This window comes from Chelonia mydas, chromosome 8, assembly GCF_015237465.2.
Source record: "Chelonia mydas isolate rCheMyd1 chromosome 8, rCheMyd1.pri.v2, whole genome shotgun sequence".
Classification (NCBI taxonomy): domain Eukaryota; kingdom Metazoa; phylum Chordata; order Testudines; family Cheloniidae; genus Chelonia; species Chelonia mydas.
The window spans coordinates 50,525,134-50,538,650 of NC_057854.1; the positions used below are offsets into that span (position 1 = coordinate 50,525,134).

At 44.1% G+C, this 13,517-nt stretch overlaps 1 protein-coding gene across 8 annotated transcripts in view; it reads left to right on the forward strand.

Moving 5' to 3' along the window:
* The window catches only part of RASAL2 (RAS protein activator like 2), a 275,645-nt gene that overhangs the window by 254,497 nt on the left and 7,631 nt on the right, over window positions 1-13,517 (forward strand). For 5 of the 8 annotated variants that reach the window (XM_043552868.1, XM_043552869.1, XM_037906044.2 and 2 more), the window contains exons 15-17: window positions 4,468-4,602; window positions 7,731-7,933; window positions 8,506-8,593. In XM_043552868.1, the coding sequence (XP_043408803.1) occupies window positions 4,468-4,602; window positions 7,731-7,933; window positions 8,506-8,593 (426 nt within the window). Of the gene's footprint in view, window positions 1-4,467; window positions 4,603-7,730; window positions 7,934-8,505; window positions 8,594-13,083; window positions 13,115-13,517 lie in introns of all 8 variants that reach the window. The other 3 variants (XM_043552867.1, XM_043552865.1, XM_043552866.1) reach the window with 1 other exon arrangement.

Sequence of the window (13,517 nt, forward strand, 5' to 3'; positions counted from 1 at the left end):
CTTGAGGCTTGAGGTACTGATTGTCATTTTTAAGTAAGTGGAGGAAAATGCTTTACTTCATAGGAATATGGCAGAGTCAAAGTGATGTCCCAAACTTTCCTCCTCGGTCTACCATCTCCTTTTATCCTTCAGCCATGTTGCTGCCTTTAGCTATGGTCAGCTTCAACAGACTACATTTATACTGGCCCTGTAGATTATAAAAGTTGAGTTATATGTGTCTGCCCAGATTTCCAACCTTCCGTTTCTACACTGACTCTTTTCACCTGTACAGTTACATCTGATGAAGTGGGTTTTAGCCCATGAAAGCTTATGCCCAAATAAATTTGTTAGTCTCTAAGGTGCCACAAATACTCCTCGTTTTTTTTACCAGTACAGTTAGTTTCCTTGCTCCCACTTCAGTCACAGATATCAATCTGGTCTGTTGTTTGGTATCCCAGACAACTGAGAAACTTCTTGAGCTTTTCTGACTTCAGTGGCTAGCCTGTTCTTGAAGCAAATTCCACTGCATATTTTTAATTGCAAATATCACTGTGGAATTCTTTTTCTGGCTTAAAAAAAAAGTTGGGTGAATTCTCTCTGAGTGTTGCTTTGTGGGTATTTGTCATTATCAACCTCTTTCCAAGTTTCCTATGTTTTTGAGCACAGAGCAGGGCTGTTTGCTTGTCTGGGAGACGTTAGCTTCTGCCTTTCATTTCCATTTAGTGAGTAGGTGGGGGATAGAATTTTCAGAGGAATTTTGGTATTGAATAAATTTCCCTCTCTGGCCTCTTTTCTGCAATATTGTCACTTGGGGCTCTTGTTAGCATTTTCAAATTGCATCTTACCCTTTGCCGTCTGCTTCTTTGTTGGTGTCCTAACTGTTCATGCTTTTGAATTTGATTTCTGAAAACATTCCATTCTTCAATTTAAAGGTTAACTGAAAGGATATGCTGGTGAGCCAGGGGTCTGGAAGGAGGTCGTTAATGCAGTTTGTCCTAACCCTTGTGCTATCTTATCCCTCCAGAACCAAAATAAAAAGCAATTTTGTTTTTGTTAAGGATCAAAATCCTTCCAGCCTTCTAGCAGTTCCCAGTGGCTGCAACAGTATTTACTCCTGAGAGGTGCTGATTGGTGGCAGAGCTGCCCATGGTCCATATTCTCTCCTGCTGTCTCTGTCTCACAGCAAATACTGCCAGGAGAAGAGTCTAACTGCAGGACCATATGTATAAAGTCTTGTCACTACTAATAGCAATATCAGTCATGCTGCCACCGAGAGGGTTATTAACCTTTCCAACACAAATTTTTCTCTTTCCGGGCAGAGGGCCTCCATCTCTGTCAAAGCCCTGAAATTCTCTCTGACCCATCTCTACACCCATCACTGCCAAGTCTCCTTGTTGCTAGAATCAGTGTATCATCAACAGAAGATAACAGAGCCATTGTGGGTGGACCTAAGGCATCTCCTAGACCAAGAGCTGAGTCACTGTGTGGGCAGCACACTAAGTCCCTGAGCACGTGACTAAGGGCTAGTCTACACTGGCAACGCTAAAGCGCTGCCATAGCAGCACTGCTGCGACATGGCTTGCGTGGTCGCGGCGCAGCGCTGAGAGATCTCTAAAAACTCACCTCCATGAGGGGCGCAGCTCCCAGTGCTGGGGCACTGTCTACACTGGCGCTTTACAGCACTGAAACTTGCTGCACTCGGGGGGGTGTTTTTTCACACCCCTGAGCAAGAAGGTTGCAGCACTGCAAATTGCCAGGGTAGACAAGCCCTGAGAGAGACTGGAACTGGAAATCATACCTGGATGTCTGACCTGATACGAGGCTGAACAAACTCTTATTTTAAGAGATTATAACTCCCCTATAAAACATGCTTCCCTGAAACCTAGCACGCAAGCTCTCAGTCCAGCAGCTTACTCTGTTGTCTCAGTTAGTATTTTAAAATCTGAAATTCTACAGACCATTACTTAGTATGTGAAGCTAGTTAAGTGCCTTTATGCATTTCAGAAGGAGGGGTAAAAATGAAAGGGAGGACATTGACCTGTTTGGACTCATAATTTAGCTGATTTTAAATGGTTATAATGTGTTGGGGAATGTCCCCTGCTCCTCAGATATCCATATTTTTAGTTTACCACTACTCCACTAAGAAATTAAAACAAAAAAACCCACACTCCTCCAGCAAAGCCAGTGACCATCGCTCATACCAGACCTGGGTAACTACATCACTCAGTGCTCTGTTGCCATCCAAGCAAGGTGACGAATAAACACTGTTCTCATACAGCTGTGTCCATCTGTGTAGCCGGACAGCCCCTTTTTGCATTCTGGCATCCAAAGCCCTCCACATAAAGGTCCCAGAGCTTCATTCTAGATCCCCGTGTTCTGCCCCTGTCGCACAGCAGCAGCTTGGTGAGTACCTTCAGCCTTTGCGAGGCATAGTCTTCTGGGGCCTCACTATATTATGCCCCTTTTTGTCTTCTCTTCCCCGTGGCAGACTTGTGGACTTTGCCTGGGAACCTGGATAGAGACTGGTAAGAGCAGCTAGGCCCTAACAATAGCTCACTCTGCCTCAGTAGCAGCACCACCTCTCAGTGCGTAGTTGGCCCCAGTGGGGAAATATGCTCAGACGCTCAAAAGGGTTCACATGGAGCTGCTAATGTGGAGAGTGGAGAAAGTGGTTTCCAGTGGTTCTGCTGTATCAGCAATGTCTCCAGTGGGGAAGAGACTACAGTAGCTTCCACCCCCCACACCTCAAAGTGCCCAGTCCACAATGGTCCTCTTTTCTTGTCTGTCTGAAGCAGTAACATAGGAGATGTAGGTCATGTAGTTGCTCAGACTTTGACTCAAGACTGCCTCCTTCCACATTAACAATGAGCCACTTCACCATACAGTATGATCCCCCACCCTCAGCTCTCCATCGGCTCTGGCTGAGAATGCCCGCTCTATGGTGTAACTCTAGGCCCTTTTTATAGAGAAGAGTTTGAGTGCCAAAATTTCAGCAGAGCTGCCATAGTTACCCATAGTCTCTCTGCTCAGGACCATGACTCTTGGTAATAGGAAGGTATATTTATAGAGAAAAACAAAATTGTCTTATCCCCACCAATGTGCTGATATTGTACTTAATGCTGCTGCCGAAACAAGGCATCAAATTGCCATGTTAACAGAAAAAGGAAAGCAGGCTGGGAAAAACTTTATTTTCAAGTTCCTCAAAGTGGGAGCTGGGGAAATAAAGCAATGTTGTTCTCCCAACAGCAGTATTTCCCAGAGTTTAGAAATTCTGGTGTCACGCTTCAGGGCATCCGTGCCCGTTTTTTTTTTTTCTCTATGGTCCAACAAGGGCACCCATCTTTCCCTTCTGACTGGGGTATCTCCAGGCTGAACAGTTCCTTGCCTTCACCGTTTTGTTCCAAGCAAAGGCAAGCTGACCTGCTTACCTTCACTTCATAACAGGTTAACCGTGTGCCTGCCCCCATGTATAGGTACCGCACAGCTCTTTTGGTGCATGCCTATTTTATTCTTAAGATAAAAGCACCACAGGGAAAACATATTAAAGACCATACAAGAACCTACATGCTTATTAATAAGCTTACCCGAAATCACCCCAACCCTACCACGGGCTCTGGCAGGAGCAGGCCTTAACACTTCACCTAAGGGGTTTACTTGGGGTTTCAAGGGCTGATCACCATAGGAATTACATTAGCATCTCCCTCCTCCTAGAGGAGTCACATACAGTTCCACAATAACATACACACAATTGCATTTTTAATACAATGAACCACAAAGGTATTAAAGAAAAATTGCATCTCAAGTTAAGCACCTCACTTCTTCAAAGTAACAAACCTGCCATTCACAAGCAAGCTACGAATAAAAACTTCCTTGCCTTTAGTGCTGTGTGAGGGGGACTGAGACAGCCCTACCAGGAAGCTAGCTAGCAGAAGGTGAACATGGCCAGGACCCGGTCAGTAACAAGATTTTTTTTCCATAAAAAGGAAAGTGCATCTGCGACCAGATAGCATATCAGCAAGCACCAAACGGTCATCTCTTCAAATACAAGCCCATCTCCTTTCTGAAGTGTCTTGTACTGTCTTTAATCTTCCTAATAAGAGACTGAAACCACAGTATTTCTGGACTCTGGTGTGCGTTGTCTGATTCTGTTGTGTGCGTGTCTTCACTCCCCTTTCTTGTCCTTAAGGACTATGGAATTGTTTTAGGAAGATGACTCTGATTGAGGTGAAAGGGAAGCTATGTGCATGGGTTTAATGCAGAGAGGGGTCTTTCTGCATTCAACTTTTCCTGGATGCACTGATGTTAGAGGGGCTGAAGTATAGTATGTGTCTGGAGTATCTCTGGAAGAAAGTAGCTGTGGGGAGCCTTTGATACTGCTGGACTCACGATGGCCTTCTTCCCCCATTTTTCTCCTCTGAGTAAGTTTGACTGTAGAGCCAGGCAGTATGTGATTTCTTTGACAAATGCTTACAGCCCTCTCTGCTCCAGGTCCAGTCACCTGTGGACTCAGCCACAATGTCACCAGTGGAAAGGACAGCTGCGTGGGTTCTGAATAATGGGCAGTATGAAGAGGAAGAGGTGGATACAGAGCAGCATCAAGATGAAGTAAAGCATGCTGAGAAGGTAACTGCAGTGTGCATTTACCAGTCTGAGCTCTTAGACCTGAGGCTTCCACTGAGCTCCTATCCACAGCAGCAGGCTGAACTGTTCAGAATGGTGGCATACCCTGTTGTGCCAGAATCATACTTTCAAATGCAGCTGTTACTAGCACAGTTTTCCCTTCCAGCGTGAAGAGGAATTTTTTGTATCCACATCCTGTGTAAGCTACCCCACAGCTAGTGCATAGCATGGTTTCTGACCACAGATCTAATACGGTTCATAAGCATGTTGGGATGGTTGCAAGCTTTGTTTGAAACCATTGTCAAACACATCTACAGACTAAAACAGCATAGGCATGGCCAGAGCCTTGTAAATTCACCTGTAGCTGATGCTTGCTGTTTACCTCCATCATATTTTAAGACCGAAAATATCATATTGCCTCTATATAAATCCATGGTATGCCCATATCTTGAATACTGTGTGCAGACGTGGTCACCCCATCTCAAAAAAGATATATTGGAATTGAAAAAGGTTCAGAAAAGAGCAACAAAAATTATTAGGGGCATGGAACGGCTTCCATATGAGGAGCGATTAATAGGACTGGGACTTTTCAGCTTGGAAAAGAGACAACTAAGGGGGGATGTCAAGGTTCCTCCCCAACTCTGAACTCTAGGGTACAGATGTGGGGACCTGCATGAAAAACCTCCTAAGCTTATCTTTACCAGCTTAGGTCAAAACTTCCCCAAGGTACAAAATATTCCACCCTTTGTCCTTGGATTGGCCGGTACCACCACCAAACAAATACTGGTTACTGGGGAAGAGCTGTTTGGACACATCTTTCCCCCCAAAAAACTTCCCAAAACCTTGCACCCCACTTTCTGGACAAGGTTTGGTAAAAAGCCTCACCAATTTGCCTAGGTGACTACAGACCCAGACCCTTGGATCTTAAGAACAATGAACAATCCTCCCAACACTTGCACCCCCCCTTTCCTGGGAAATGTTGGATAAAAAGCCTCACCAATTTGCATAGGTGACCACAGACCCAAACCCTTGGATCTGAGAACAATGAAAAAAAAAAAAAAAGCATTCAGTTTTCTTACAAGAAGACTTTTAATAGAAATAGAAGTTAATAGAAATTAAAAAAAAAAATCCCCCCTGTAAAATCAGGATGGTAGATACCTTACAGGGTACTTAGATTCAAAACATAGAGAACCCCTCTAGGCAAAACCTTAAGTTACAAAAAAGATACACAGACAGAAACAGTTATTCTATTCAGCACAATTCTTTTCTCAGCCATTTAAAGAAAACATAATCTAACATGTACCTAGCTAGATTACTTACTAAAAGTTCTAAGACTCCATTCCTGGTCTATCCCCGGCAAAGACAGAATATAGACAGACACACAGACCCTTTGTTTCTCTCCCTCCTCCCAGCTTTTGAAAGTATCTTGTCTCCTCATTGGTCATTTTGGTCAGGTGCCAGCGAGGTTACCTTTAGCTTCTTAACCCTTTACAGGTGAGAGGAGATTTCCTCTGGCCAGGAGGGATTTTAAAGGGGTTTACCCTTCCCTTTATATTTATGACAGGGGATATGATTGAGGTCTATAAAATTATGACTGGTATGAAAAAAGTAAATAAGGAAGTGTTATTTACTCCTCGTAACACAAGAACTAGGGGTCACCAAATGAAATTAATAGGCAGCAGGTTTAAAACAAACAAAAGGAAGTATTTTTTTCACACAACACACAGACAACCTGTGGAACTCTTTGCCAGAGGATTTTATTAAGGCCAAGACTATAACAAGGTTCAAAAAAGAACTAGGTAAGTTCATTGAGGATAGGTCCATCAATGGCTATTAGGCAGGAATAGCATCCCTAGCCTCTGTTTGCCAGAAGCTGGGAATGGGCGACAGGGAATGGATCACTTGATGATTACCTGTTCTGTTCCTTCCCTCTGGGGCGCCTGGCATTGGCCACTGTCAGAAGACAGGATACTGGGCTAGATGGACCTTTGGTCTGACCCAGTATGGCTGTTCTTATGTTCTTATATAAATCATGTCATTTAAATATATTAGATGCTGTTAGTCTCATTTTCTGTTATTTAAAGTAACACTGGTACTAGGATATTCTTCCAGCTCTGTGTTCTAATGTTTATGTGAATTTTAGGGGACACAAAAATGAGTCTGGTTATTAGCCAGAGCATGGGTTAATGTGGGCACATATTATGCAACCTAGACCAACAATAGCCTTCATGTTCTTCCTGTCTTGGGCTTCACCTGATCAGAATACCAGTTGTTCAGATTGTGTAAGAGTTTGGTGTTGTGCACAAGTGTCCACCCTTTTTTCACATCTGTAATTTTCAAATATGATTTGAAGAAATGTGGGTCTCCTGACATCTGTCAGTAGTGTAGTGTGTTCCTGGGCATTTAATTGTCATGTCTATTTATAGCAACAATATACATTATTTTCCAAATAGGTATGCAGGCATACAGGTGCCACAGTCATGGCCATATAAGTCCCTAGATAAATGTCTTGGGTTTGGGGCAAAAATAAAGTAGAGTTTTAGGAATAATGAAGGACCTATAAAGGGAAAGTGAAATGTATGGAGGAGGCGGAATTACTGGAGGGAGCAGTCAGGAGAGAGAATGGAACTTCAGCAAAGTAAACACCACAAAGGCTGTGTCATATAGTGTGTTAATGTGCTAGGCATCTGGACATCCGACTTCAAAGCTTGATTAGGTCTTAACGGAAAATGAGTTGTTTGGATCCCAGCCTAATTCATAGTGGATGTTTGTTCACTTCAGAAAACCACCATACAGATAGGCACTATTAGCACCTGTCAGAGAGCCTATTCGGAGGAGCTAGGGGTTGTTCAGTCAGGACTGAGGCACAGTGGCAGGATGTGTGGATGCCCAACAGTGGCATAGCAGGGGTGATGTAGGGCAATATTAGAAAATGTTAAAGTTGTATGGGTAGGATCTTACGTTATGCTAGTCCATAGTTGGCCATAGTGACTGGTTCTAGCCCTTCCGGTCATTTCTCTCATTTTCTGTGTTATTAAAGAGGACAATGCACACCTCACAAAAATATCTGAACTCCTCTATCTAGCTAGCCCCTTTGCTTCTGATTCTGTCCCTTCCACTCCTGCCTGCAGTACGAGCAAGAGATAGCAAAGCTGAAGGACCGTCTGAAAGTGTCAAGCCGCCGATTGGAGGAGTATGAGCGGCGTCTTCTGGTGCAGGAACAGCAAATGCAGAAGCTGCTGATGGAATACAAGACGAGGCTGGAAGACAGTGAGGAACGACTACGCAGGCAGCAGGAGGAGAAGGACAGTCAGATGAAAAGCATCATTAGCAGGTGAGAGGAGAGTGCCCTTTTTGAAAGCTTTGGTGGAAAGCATGGAAACTCTGTAGAGACTGAAGAAACCCAGTTGATTAACTTATTCCTTTGTGACAAGAAAAGCATGATATTTTGCAGGCAGGCAGCTCCTGTCCTCAGTTAAACCCCCCAACACTTCAGAAGTGGTCTCATCCCCATTTTACAGATGGAAAAACTGAGACACAGAAGTTAAGTGACTTGCATGCAGAGCTGAGGAAAGGATCCAAGACCTTAACCCTCAAGTCTCTGCTCTACTCATTAGGTAGACCACACTGCTTTGAAAGAGGGAAGGAGCTCCTCTTGAAGTGTGGGCTACAAACTCTGGAATCAGTGGTCCTGTCACTGTTCGGAGCTGTTTAATTTTGGCATTGGTCTCCGTGTAAGGATTGAGTTTAGCCAATTGAAGTTGACAGAGGGGCAAATCGACTGCAGAATATTCCTCTTAAAAGGGAGAGCGCCAGTTGTTGGGCTGACTTGTTTGAGCTACAGCTGCATTGTCTGAAACACTCTAGAATTGTATAAAGATTTCCTGATCCCTGTCAATGTCCCAGGCTAATGGCGGTCGAAGAGGAGCTGAAGAAGGATCATGCTGAGATGCAAGCAGTCATTGATGCAAAGCAGAAAATTATTGATGCACAGGTAAGGAGTTTTGGATCTCCAAGAACGAAGCATTTCTTGTACAGAAACCATTAGGCCCCATCCTTGTGTCCCATGCAGCCACCATGTCAAAATCTATTAGATAGCTCTCAGCATTATTGTCTCACTCCCAAACCAGCATCACCCCATGGCATTGCACATACTACTTGCCTCCTTCATGGAGAGAATTCTGTTTTCACTCAACAAAGACTACAGCGTTCAGCACCAGTGTGATGCAGTGCTTTACGGGGTTCACTGAAGCCTCTAAGAAAGAAGTGAGCTCTTGCTGTGTAGCATTGCACAATATACCGCTAAAGTGTTGTGTTTGACTTCAGCTGACTGTGTCTGTAGTCCGTCTTGGAATAATGCCTGCTGTGGCATGAATCTCCAGTGCTTGCCTTGGCTGATACAGCTTAGCTGTGGGAAAGGGAACTAGTAGATGCGGCACATAGGTGTAAATAATGCAGTTCTGCTCTTCCAGCGTTTGGAAGTATTGCTTCAAATCTGTTTTGCTTCCTTTCTGCATCAATGCTCACCCCAATAGAAACGAAGCTGATAAACAAAATATACAACCAGTTTGATCTCTGCCTGCTGCATTACGCTTGTGAGAGACTGTTTGTCAGTGCCCCTCATGCTCAAGAGTGTAGAAATCTCTCCTGCTTTTGTGCTTTTTAATGATTAGTGTCACTTCCTAGTTACAATTTTAAAATATTTAACTTTTCCAAAGATACATGTAACAACAACAGCATCCCAGGTGGTTTCAGAAAGTCACCTCACCATGCAGGCGGGAAGTGCCAGAACCTCTGAGCTGTGGTTGGAATTTCCCTCCCTCGACATATGTGAGGTTATATATTAATCTAGCCAAAGATGCTGTTGGCATATTAGAGCAGAAGTGTGAGCAGGCATTTGTTCCATTATGGATAGCCAACAGTAATGAGACCTGTGAAACGTATGAGCTCTGTATGTGTCACTAGGGAACATACACAAAGAAAAGAGATCTCAAAGACTTTGTGTAGCAGAAACGTATTCTTCAGGAGGTTCTATTTTGGAATCCAGAAAAGTTTTAGCCTCTGAGGAGGAACACTTGTGTGTGCTGTCTCCCAGCACATTTTCCTGTGGCTACTCCTTCAGTGATGCTAAACTTGAAAACTAGAGGATTTGGACCTGTGCCATCTAATATGAACAAATCACTTGAGTACGGATTCTCTTGGCCCTTGCATTATGTTCAGCTCAAAAATATTTAGACTTCTAGGATAAGAAGATAATCCTGCTGGAATTGCACCATACCTGCTCCCCATACACCCTGCAGGATGTTCTAACTGAGGATGCCAGAATAGAAGTCATCCTCTTGTGATATAACTTAAGTGAACAGGAGAGTGAAACAGTGTGTGTGTTCACTGACTCTCAAAACCTAGGGCGAAAGAGGAGAATACAGGGGGCTTATATTTAATATTTGACTCCTGCGAAGAAAGCAGAATAGCAGACCCTTTCTTCATGCAGATGGACTTTTGAGGTGAGCTGATGGTGGGGTGGGGACATGAATGAAACAAGCCAATTTTCTTACTTAGGTACGGTCTCAGGGTCTCATTGTCCCAAACTGATGTAGCTCAGGCATGTCCAAAAAGCAACAACCTATTAGACTTTGGGGAGGAATGTGGATACCTCTTCTCTGACCATCCCCACACCAACTGTCTGAAAGAGGGGCCTGGGCATCCTCCTCTGAGTGGGCCATTCATCTGCTGTCTCCAACCTGAAGTAGAAAGATGTAATCAGTGGCATACAGAGCAGTGTAAAAGGCTTTTATAGATAGCCCTTGAAGATGATGGTTGTGACGGGTTCAACCACAGAAACCCCCTTGGTACTATCACCTGATGTGCTGAGACTACCTCTGAGCCCATTTTCTCTGCCAGTTTGGGCCTCCAGAACCCTGCCTTGTTGAGCCAGACACGCCAGTCTGCTCCAACACAGACTCAGGGTCTGACCCACGCCCCCAAAGCTGCAGACTTAACTGAAAACGGCTTAGCAAGTGCTCCTGTCTCCAGCACTAGACAGCCAGCTCCCAATGGGATCCAAACCCCAAATAAATCCGTTTTACTCTGTATAAAGCTTATACAGGGTAAACTCATAAATTGTCCGCCCTCTATAATGCTGATAGAAAGATATGCACAGCTGTTTGCTCCCTCAGGTACTAATTGCTCACTCTGGGTTCAATAATAAACAAAAGTGATTTCATTAAGTATAAAAAGTAGGATGTAAGTGGTTCCAAGTACTAGCAGACAGAACAAAGTAAGTTACCAAGCAAAATAAAACAAAACACACAAGTCTAAGCCTAATACATTAAGAGACTGATTACAGATGAAATCTCACCCCCAGAGAAGTTCCAATAAGCTTCTTTCACAAACTGGACTCCTTCCTACTCTGGGTCCAGCAGTCACTCACACCCCTGTAGTTACTGTCCTTTGTTTCAGTTTCTTTCTGGCATCTCTTGAGGATGGAGAGGCCATCTCTTGAGCCAGCTGAAGACAAAATGGAGGGGTTTCCAGGGCCTTCATATTCTTTCTCTTGTGGGTGGAAACCCCTTTGTTCTCCTGTGCAAAGTCACAGCAACAAGATGGAGTTTGTAGCCACCTGGGCAAGTCCCATGTCCATGAATGATTCAGCTTTTTGCAGGCTGATGCTATTGTTTACATGTCAGTTTGAACGTTCCCAGGAAAGCTCAGATGTGGACTGGCATCTCCCAAAGTCCATTGTTAGTTAAATGTGTCTTGATTGGGCACTTACTGAGAATAGTCCTTTTTCAAGAAGCTGACCAAATGCTTCACTGAGGCTACTTAGAATCAAACACATTGAGATACAAGTACATACCCAGTATTCATAACTTCAAATACAAAAATGATACACACATACAAACAGCATAATCATAACCAGCAAACTATAACCTTTCCATAGACACCCCACTTGACCTCCTCTGTACAAGACCTGGTGCAACCATAGGACCCTCGTTGCAACAATGATCTATACAGTCACAGTTCATGTCAATAACATCACAATGGTGAATCCCATCTGGACTGTGAACTTGCTTTCAGGGCTTGGCCAGCTGCAGTGAGGGCGTATCTGTGCTGAGATGGGGGGGTGGAGGAGCACTGTAATAGATACAGAGAAATTGATGGGCGGGGGTCATGTAGCCAATAATCAGCCTAGAATGATCATGTCTGAGCAGAGAGGAACTTCCCCTCCCCTCTCTTTACCAGTCTATGCCAATAGCCTCTCATCCTCTGTGTGATACTGTGCCTGTTCCAGGAGCAACACGATGGGGATGTTGCATGCCAGAGAAGTCTGGTCCCTCAGTGTCAGCCTGCAGAAGGGAAGATTGTTGTTGGTTAACCCCTCCATGCTGAAGGGGTGCAATGCCCCAACATGACGGCTAACTGTTTGTGGCATGATCACCAGCAGTGCAAATTGCTTGAAGGGATCAGCCATGTGAGACAGAGTTCTGTACACATCCCATACAGTAACTCTGATGTTTCAATGACTAGGAAATGTAACCTTTTTAAAATGGAGAGAGAAGTTTTCCCTTTTAGTCAAATTTCTTTCTCCCAGCCCAGTTCCCTAACCCCCTCCATATGGGAAACTTGGGGTTGATTTCTGGACCTCGTCTCTCACTCACCAAACCAACAAGAGCTGTGGGGGAGTGCCCAGGAAAAAGCCCAAATCAGGTTTAGAAGGGCAAGCGCATCAGTGAACCCATAGAAACACAATACCAGTAGTCCAGTCCTGTCATTTGATAGAGTTTCATGGCCACGATGCAAGGCCTTTTGTGCAAGGCCTCCTCGAGCAGAAAAGGGATGTTGGCAGGGTACTCAACGCCTGGTTGCAGAGGACACAACTGTCTGAGGAACCAGATTTCTTTTGCTGTTAATTGATCTGCTTCAAATTACACTTAGAAGGAAGATTGTTTTCAGACAATGATTCGTTGGCGAATGGGGTTTAATGCACCAGGATAGAGACGGAAGGTCATTCTCTTTAGAGATACTTGGAACAGAACTGGATCCTGGTTTCTCATTTTCAAGATGAAAATGAATGCTAGGACATAGCAGTGAAGGACATTGGCTTCTTGTCTCTTTCTTCACCACAGAATGCTTTGCAGGAATTGCTGTCTGTGTTCAGGGTGTGGCATCCATTATTAAGCTATGCACAACAGTCTTCTTGTTAAACTGACTATGTACATTACTCACAACTTTACCGCACAACGTTTGTAAATGTTGTGAATCCAGAGGCTCTTTCTGTGCTTCCCAGATTGAAAAGAGAGAGGTCTGGGTGATGGTAACCTCCCCAGAGAATAGCAGAGCTGCAAAGTGACACAACAAATCCTGCATCTTGGCAGGGGTTAGACTAGATGACCCTTGTGGTCCCTTCTAATCCTGTGATTCTATGATTCTATGAAATAGGCCAATTGCTATTGCAAGTGACATCTCCACTGTGTTAAATTACAGGTCATAAATGGGGATGAGATAATTCAAACAGGCAAGTAAACCCAATCAGTTCTCTAGCTGAGCAGTACCCAGCCCTGGCCTGGTGCACTGACCTCCTACACATTCCAGCTCCTACCACTCCCTGCACCTAATTCATGTGCATTAGGAACGTGTTTGGTTAGATTGCATTTTCCTTTGAGTGAGGAGGTATCAGCAGGGTGCATCTCCTTTTGTTCACCAAGCTCATGCCTTCAAGATTGACATTCTGGTTAAAGCTTTTCAGTTGTTCTATCCATGTTTGATCTGAGTTTGCAATTACCTCATGTACTGAGCATGCTCAATCAGTGCCAGAAAACACACCAGCCTTCCATTTTTAACTCTCTGTAAGGCCAAATTTTTTTAATAGAAACTTTTTCTTTTGAAAATGAATGGGGAGATTGAGTTAGGGAAGGGAG